The following is an 8,833-nucleotide window of genomic DNA, read 5'->3' on the forward strand; positions in this document are numbered from 1 at the left end:
CAGTAAAAGGTTGCCGACCCCTTGAAGAGACACACCAATATTGTATATTTGACGTCCGGAAATGATTGTCTCAACACAAGCATAGAAACATTATTATTATTATTTTTCTCAATGCATGTACATTGTGAAGTGTTTATTTAAAACATATTTCTACACCAGATTTATGACTTAGACTGTTTTAAAAAATCTCCTTTTGTTTTGTTTAGGTTTCTACTTAAGTTACTGCACATGTTCGGCAGATATGCAACACTAAGACTAATTTTCTTAAAATAATGAAACATGTTTTTTAACTGGTAAAAAAAAAAAAAAATTCTTTTGCTTAAACATCAACATTTTGGTCCTAAAAAAATCTAGAAAAGTTTTGTTTTGTGTCAGTTGCCAGCAGTGGGGTATTCCAAAAGGCACGTTTACACTACCCTGACTGTAACCCTGAACTCCGGCTGAAATCTGCCTGGACTTGCTTACTCTGGGTATGTCGGTTCCAAAACGCCGGATATGAATTGGCATAATTACGCTCGACTTGGTAACCCTGGGTAAATAAACATGCACGGCAAGTACATAAAGACATTCTCAATGGATAGCCGATTTCCAGAGTCACCATGGAAACACGTGGAGAGATAAAAGAAAGTGCTATGCTTTTGAGACCAAGTCGGAAATTTTAATGACGGCGTGTGAAGATTATCTGTCCATCAAAAATGTAATATGGCTGCATCAGCAAAAGAAAAAGTTTCTGCTTGGAAAAAAGTAATAGACAAAGTAAACGCGCGAGTTTCTATCTCATTCCTAGTTTCATTGTGATGCATATACCGTATATACACCGGTATAACTTATCCAACTTAAATGAATTACTTCAATTGGTACCAAGTAATTGAGTTAAATTTATTCAACCTAATTTCTTATGTCTATCCAACTCAATAATTGTTTATACAACTCAAATTTACCTATTTATCAAACTAAATGTCATATTACTCCAATTCAATTGAATGTTTTTCCATCTTAATTTATTGTAATTCTTGAACTCTCATATGTCTACGTTTGAGGTCGCAGATATTCCCATTTTTATAGCATTAAAATGAATGATACAATGTGAATCAGCAACATGCAACATTGATTTTTTTTTAACATGACTCTGACTTTAACATCAGTGCTAATTAATTTATAAAGCACAAGTGGTGCTAAAGAAACTCTTCATCCTCTCCCTCCCTCTCACTCATGGTGCAGAAATAATTAAACATAGTTGGACAAAAGAACTCGGCAAAACACAGTAAAACAACTAAACACATTTGGTCAAAAACCCACACTTAAACCCAAATCCGTCCAGACTGGCAAAGGGAACTTAATTGAATTAATTTGAATGAAAGTAAAAGAACTGTCTGATAACTACGTGTTAATTTTAAGTTGTCTGAACTCAAAAAAAATGATTTATCTTAACTGAAGTAAATGATTAAGTTGATCAATGTAAAAAAAAATTGTCTTTCCAACATCCACACGTGGTCTTATCACCCTCTCCCGGTGGAAAAAGTATTATCTGAGCTTCTTCATCCACTTAATCATCTTCAAATGAACACGCCATGCTGCTTCACCTCTCTGAAACATCTAACCTTCAACTAAACCTGCTCAAGACCAGGTTAAGTTCAGGCCACGAGTTGCTATGGCAACTAGACACACCCTGAAACAAACCTCCCTTTTTGGAACCAAAAGCTGAGGTTATACGCTTCCTTAGCCTCAAACTTACCGTGGTAACTCACATAACCTGCTTTCTGGAATACCCCCCTGCGGCAAATATGCACTGAATTCAGTCCAGAAGTACTTCGACATTTACTTTTATGCTTTTTCACATTTGAGGCTTAAATCCTCTTGAAATGAGAATTTAAGCTTTAGGTAGCAGATTAACATGGGAAGGAAACTTCCTTTAAGCAAATATCTCATTAAATACACGTCAATCCAACATAGTATTTTTATATATTTGTAAGTTTTTAAAAAAGAAATCTTAAGATTTGTAAAAGAAATCAGATATCTCAGATAAACAGTCTTTAAATGTCAAGTTTATTTTTGGTACTGATTATTTGCAGGTCATCTTTTGCACTGGAAAATTAATACAATTGTTTCTATTCATTGTGCCATAATAAGAACTTGTGCAAAAATAACAAGCGTCATAGTTTGCAAGAACCTGGAAATTACAGTAAAATGTTTTTTTTTCCTTAATGATTAAAGAGGAAAGGATTTCTTTGTTTACTAAAATCACCCCTTTGTATAAAGATTCACAAAATTATTTATGAACTTAGTTTAGAGTATTTTATTTTGAAATTTTGTCCTTTCTATTGCTGATTCCATTTTTAAACATTTACGTTTTTTAAGCTTTTGTCTCTTTACTGGGTGTTCAATGTCGATTAAGGTTTTTGTTGCTGGAGAAACGTGACACGTTAACAGGCACACACAAAAACAACAGGTTTCATTACATTTGAATCATCTCCTGTTTTATCCACTTCTTTTTTTAAGTTACTTTGAGTATCAGCTGTTTTTTAATGTAAGAGTCTTTTTGGATGAGGATTAAATTTACACACAGTAGACATGTAGTGAATTATTATCTGGTTTCTTAAAGAGCCTATAGCATGCTGTTCTTGACCCTTTTATTGTAAACTATATCCATATATGTGATATCTTCGACCCACTACAGAACAATTTTTTCATGAAATATGAGTTATTTTTTTCCAGTTCCTTTTCAGTGAGAAACCTGGATCTCCGAGGCACCACCATCCACTTCTTGTGTGTGCCGCCTATTTTATGACGTCAGCCTAGAGTCTGCCTCTACGTGGATGGTGGATGTGCATATAGTGCATATAAAGGGAAAGAGTTTTTGTCGATCACCACCTTCCATCCACTATCCATGGAGAAAGTGTGTGTGTGTGTGTTAGCCTGGGGGCGGTGCTGGCAGCGCAGACTCTTCCTGGAAGGGGCTGTTCTCCACTTATTTACGCCATAATGTGAGAATCCTCTCGTCTTCGTGGATTGGGAGCGGCTGGTGCTCAGAGTGCAGGTTTTTAGAGGAATGCTCAGAAATGTTTGAATTGATCAAAATACCACTCTGGGGTTGTTTCTTCTCGAGGAATGGACATTATAATATATTTAACATAAAATAAAAATGATTTTGCATGGTTTAAGGCTTGGCCCTTTTAGTGCATGTAAACCCAGAGATTAGGATGTCACATTTCAACTCCATGTGTTCTTAACAGCATGATTTGATTTCCAAATACGTAAATAAATGAATTTAATTCATTCAGCAATAAGATGCGCAACAATTATACCATAAGACAAACCCACACAATGCAAGCTCCAAACGCCAGCTATATGACGGCAGGTGTGTTCCTGGGTATTTTTTCTGTCGTTAGTCATTTTCACAGGAACAGGCAGACGGCTGGATCCAAAGGCAGCAGGTTTAAAAGCAAAGATAAAAGTACACAAAGTTAAGTCAGGGTCAGGCAGGGAGGGGTCAATAACAGAGGACAGACAGGGTGTTCGGGGTAGGCGGAGGGCAAACAAGGTCAGGAAACAGAAGATCAGGTCCAAATATAACGCTCAGTAAGGCACAAGCAATACTTATCACTGAGCTAAGCTCAGTGCAGTGCTTAAGTATACTGTGATTGATTGATGAATGAATGAGTCATGTGATCGGCATCCAGAATTTGTGTGCAGGGGGTTGCTGGGAGATGAAGTTCATTCTGGAGACTGCTCCCACCAGTGCACAGAGGGGGAGACAGAGCTCTGACTTCTGACAGTCATCTTCATTTCCACCACAGGACGTTTTTTTCTGTTTTGCTTTTATTTTTAAGTCTAAGTTGTTATGAAGAATTTTCTTTTTGCACAATAAACACACAGTGCACCACCACTACAAGTGATTTTTCTCATTTCTTTCCACAAGATCCACAAACTATATCAATTTTACCCAAAAATATGAACGTGTTATTTTATGCGCTGAGGAGCTCCATTTATCAAATCTTTGAGAATTACTCGCAGCTTGGCTCCGCTTTCATTAATTTAACTTTAAGTTAAGAATGAAAAGGCTATAAAAAATAATACAAATAAGCAAATTTCACTTCTGCATAGGTGTTTAACAAGGGTAAGGTGAATGTTTTCAGGGAAAAAAAACTTTAAATACAGTAGAAATATGCAAAATATAAGGTGTGTAAAAAGGGGTGGGATCATTCAAGATTTTTCTTCTAACCACTCTTTTTCAAGCACACTGTTTTGTTTTATATGTTTATCTTAAACTCTTGTGTTTATTATCACTTTGAGTTTGCAAAAAAAATGAGAAAAGAGTGCTATCCTAGGCACTTTAACGTTGGGAGTTGGGTCATCTAGACCCACTAGACAGTGCTCTGGACCTTTTTTCTTCAATGATTTGTGATCTTCACTGGTGTCCATGGATTACATGAAATCTTTCCACCTTTATCCACCTTTGTCATGGTAGGAATAACATGTCAATGTAAGAGTGAGGTCATCTAAGATAGCACAAGGGTTAAAACAGGAATAATCTAATTTATAATTCAAAAAATAAAAATAATACAGAAATAATCCAGGATTCACCATTAACATTTTTGCTGTGGGGTGTTTTATTTGTGATATCAGTTCATTTTAGATTTTCCCACCAAACCACTTAACTTAACTGTGTTTTCTTACACCACCTTTTAATATTCCGTGCAACACATTAATCTGCAGGATATTCTATAGGAGTCAGAGTCAGTGGTTCTAAATCTGACCCTATAACGGTGATGAACTATTCAAACCTAGCGAGGATCAGATACTCAAGAACACTGAAAAATAGAACGCTGACTTCAAAAAAGAAAATTAAGTAATCTGTCAAACCTAATATTTACCTAGTTCAGCATAACCTCATCACTTTGGTGCCTTGTCATTTATATTATAGTAAAATAAAATAAACACTATACACCAAAGACTCATGGTTTATGGGAAAACTTTAAAAAGAAAATAAACATGTTTGGATTATTGCATAGAGGAAAAACATATTAAACTGATGATGGCAAAGGTTTACATTTTAAATGAACTTTTCTTTATGAAACAGTGAAAATAATCTGAATGCATAGCCTTTTTTTCTCACTTCTCCAGTCAAGTCTGACCATTTCAGAGGGCTAAAACAGAAATGTAAATTTACCTTATCCCGTTATTGAATATTTTGATCTGTTTTATGTAAAATAACAGGCAGTGCCACTCTCAAAAGCTAGCATTCACCTCACTCTGTGAAGTTCATATTATTTTACATCGTACCTAAAGCTTTTCAAAAATGAAATACAGTGTGGCTTTTTATGTCACAGGACTGTGTACTTTGACTCATTTCCACGTCTGTCTGTGTTGATGAGGCTGAAGCTGCAAAGGCACAAATGCTGTCGGCGCCCTCTTGTGGTCAAATGTGGTACTTCGGGAGCAAACTTACCAGCCTTCCGGAGCGTCAGATGTTTTCTATCATTTACGTGTGTGGCTGATATGAAAATGATAAGTGTGGATTTTCATAGTAAACGCTAGTTATCAGTGCTGTTCGGTTAGATTGTCTTTGGCACACTTTCCCGTGAAGTGTGTCAGTAGGAAGGGGGAAAAGCAGATATCACACACATGCAGTCATGTTTAGAAAAATAGTTTATATAAAAACAAATAATTTATTAGTTCCATCAGCTGCTCTTTGTTTCCTCTGTTATACCACCTCTGGTCTCCATCACACATCTTTTCATTCTCGCACGCACACTTGTCTATATAAAAACAAACCCAAAAAAAGTCCACCTTCTTAAACTCATTCCTGTTCATCTTGTCCTTTGGACTTTTGCTGGACATGCAAGTTGAAGTCCAGAAAGTCTACTTTCCGTAGAACATCTCCATGAGTACCTCCTCGATGTTCACCGTCCCTATCACGGGTCTAAAGAATAGCTGGGCGACCACCGGCGGGCTGATGGTCCTCAGCATGGACAGAGCGATCAGCAGCTTGGCGAAGCGCGTCGTGTCCTCCCGCTGGACCAGCCTGACGTGCTCGTTCAAAGCCTCGTGCGCCTCTCGACGCAGCGACTGGATGTAGTGCTGACACCTCAAACCCTGGAGATCTGATGGAGAAGACATATACGTTTAGGCACAAATCTGCGTAAATGTTTGCCTTCTTTGAAACATGCGCAAAACAAGTTTCTTTCTTTATCCAAACTGCCTGACCCACCTGGGTTGAAAAGCACTGCTCCCTTCAGGTACGCGTACTCCTTTGTACTGATGTCCACGCTCCAACATTTCTTCAGGAACGCTTTGATAGCTTCGATGTCCACCACAGAGACCCCGGCCGCCGTCCTGCTGTGGCCGGGCTGAGGCTCGCTCTGCCGGTGCGGCAGACCGGTGAGGATGCGCTGCAGCATGCTGGGCTCCACTGTCTCCGTCGTGTCAAAGTCCACGCGGTCCTGCGCGAGTCCCAGCACGAGCAGAGACGCCCAGCCGCTCCGGATGAGCAGCAGCTGGTCGTCCTCCGGCAGCTCGCGGAAACACGGCACGTTTTTGACGAAGCGCAGCGTCTTCACCAGCACGGCAGACGCGGCTTTACAGGTCACCTGCGGGGAGCGCAGGACGCCGCGGCGCCGCGTGGAGCCGCAGGAGCACGCTTGCTGTTGCGGGTCGAGCAGCGGGGTCGGCGCGCAGGAGGAGGGGGTCTTCTGCAGCAGGTGCTGCAGCGCGTGCTGGTGGGAGCGCGGCTGCTGCTCATCCGCGCTCTCGTTCTTCAGAATGCTGTAGAGGATGCTGCTGTTGGTCTGGCCGCTGGCGCCCCGGCAGCGGCAGCTCTCCAGCGTGGCCATGACCGCCCGCCGCTCTACATGCGCCGCCGCCGCTGCGCGCACCGCTGTCTCTTTGAAGCGCGGCTCGGTGGCAGAGGTAGCGCTGTTGTCGTAACCCCCGATAGCCCCTGAGTGAAGGGCAACCCGTTTATATCAGCTGCTGTCTGTGCCCGCTCGTTCAGACCTCATTCAGACTCACCGCCTCCCAAACCTCACGCGCCTCCTCCCTCTCTCCACCTCCCGTCTTTCCAGTCGGTTTCCTCTTGTGAAACTTTTATCTCCACAGTTCACCCATAAAAGAAATCAAATGAAACTCTGTGACCTGAACGCCTCAGCCTGTTGGCTGAATCACACAAAAAGAACAGAAATCCACTGACCTGTTCTGTCAAACAAGGAGCGTTTTACGCACTGAAAGAAAAGGCGCAAAAAATAAAAAATACAAGAGAGAAGTTCAGTCTCCAGTCAGCTTGAAACTCCCGAGCAGATGTGGAGCTGAAAGCTCAATCATTAAGGGCACCATTAATCAGATTTTTCTGTGGAAAAAATAAAGAGGAAGTGTTCAGCGATGAAGGCCAGCCTCCATCCTTGAATGGGGCACACTGATATTGATTTAACCGTGAAAACTTGAGCTGGTGAATTATGATGTCATGACTCAGTGCTCCCCCCCGTTGCCGGTGTCACAGAGGCAGGATGCTGAAGGATATAGGAGGGGAGGGGGGAGTGAAGGTCAGTGAGGATGAGAAGGACAGGTTAGGATCAACCAGACGAATTAGAGGTTTATCTTAATTGCTCCTAAGAGGGTTCAGAGGTTAGGGATGGCTGCTACCAGACGCCAAGACAGGAAAGGGAAGGGGAGGTCCAAAAACATCAGGACCTATTATAGAGGAGAAAGAATGGGCCAAAGTGTCTGAAGGTAGTGCAAATGTACAATGTCTGATTTATACACAGATCTGAGGCTTTCATAGAATGCTGTCTTTACCTTTGAATGTACATGAGGCAGGAGTGAGTAGGACCCCAGAGTCCTTCCTCTATTGCTTTGAAGGACACCTTTCTGAATAGAAGATGAAAAACTTTTGCTGTAGTGCTGTAACATTGTTGAGAGGCCAAATGTCTTTGTATTGATTTAGCGCAGAGAGAAAAAAAAAGATTTTTCACATGTTTATATCAAGGACACCACAGGATAAACAGCCTTCACTCAGCCCGTCTGTTCTCCCGCTCAAAGCCAGTGCAGCACAGGTTATAAAAATCCCTCAGTTTCAAGGAGACATTACATTATGTCTTGTAGCAAAAGCAAAGAGTCGGAAAGACGGCTCTCTGTGTTGCTTTTTGTCTTTTTCTTTCTGGGTCCTCACTTTTCTGCTCTGTTTATCTTTTAGATTTGTGCAAGATGTATTTAATCAACTCTGTTCTCAGAAATTCCTCTTGGCGAGCTAAACACAGTCTGTCTTAAATAATTTCCCGCTGCCTCCAGGTTCACAGTGTGCAGCCAAATACCATGTTGGAATGGGTCAAGTAAAACTTTTGTGAGCTCAGGTGACCACATCGATGTTTTTATGTTTTTATTAAAGGTTGAAGTCGATAAACTGTTTTTGAAGGAAGATTCTTTTCTATTTTGGGGGGAAAATCAGGTTCAATCCCAATAATGTAGTCAGAAAGAAAAAACTTATTTCCACTAAAGAAAACGTAAATTTCTTCAATTGATTCACTAAAATTATTATCAAGATGTGATGTTTTTGAGGTTTTAAAGTTTCACGGCCTGTTTTGTACATTTTTGTCTCAGCCTTCCTTTGGTTAATGTGCTCTTTTGCTCAGCTCATTAACCTGTGTAGAAATGTTAAAGTACAAATTGTTCCAGGAAATTACGACTCTGGACTCTGCTTTCCAGCTACCCTCTATTATATTAACTTTAGTGTTTATTCATTTGTCCGAATGATTCATTTCCACCATCAGCAGCAGCAGTTTCTGTTCAAATGTAATTCTGCTTTGTAATTTAATGGGAGATTAGTTTTTGCAATAAAACC

The 8,833-nt window shown here is 40.4% G+C and overlaps 1 protein-coding gene across 1 annotated transcript; it reads right to left on the reverse strand.

Moving 5' to 3' along the window:
* Positions 1-5,636: 5,636 nt before the first annotated feature.
* Positions 5,637-6,971, reverse strand: nr0b1 (nuclear receptor subfamily 0, group B, member 1). Its single transcript, NM_001110789.1, is given in 2 exon segments — positions 5,637-6,104; positions 6,212-6,971. Coding segments are annotated over 2 exon segments (864 nt in total). The 5' UTR covers positions 6,834-6,971; the 3' UTR covers positions 5,637-5,862.
* Positions 6,972-8,833: the final 1,862 nt, after the last annotated feature.

Source organism: Oryzias latipes, chromosome 21, assembly GCF_053564925.1.
Source record: "Oryzias latipes strain Hd-rR chromosome 21, Olatipes_Hd-rR_3.1".
Taxonomy (NCBI): Eukaryota; Metazoa; Chordata; class Actinopteri; order Beloniformes; family Adrianichthyidae; genus Oryzias; species Oryzias latipes.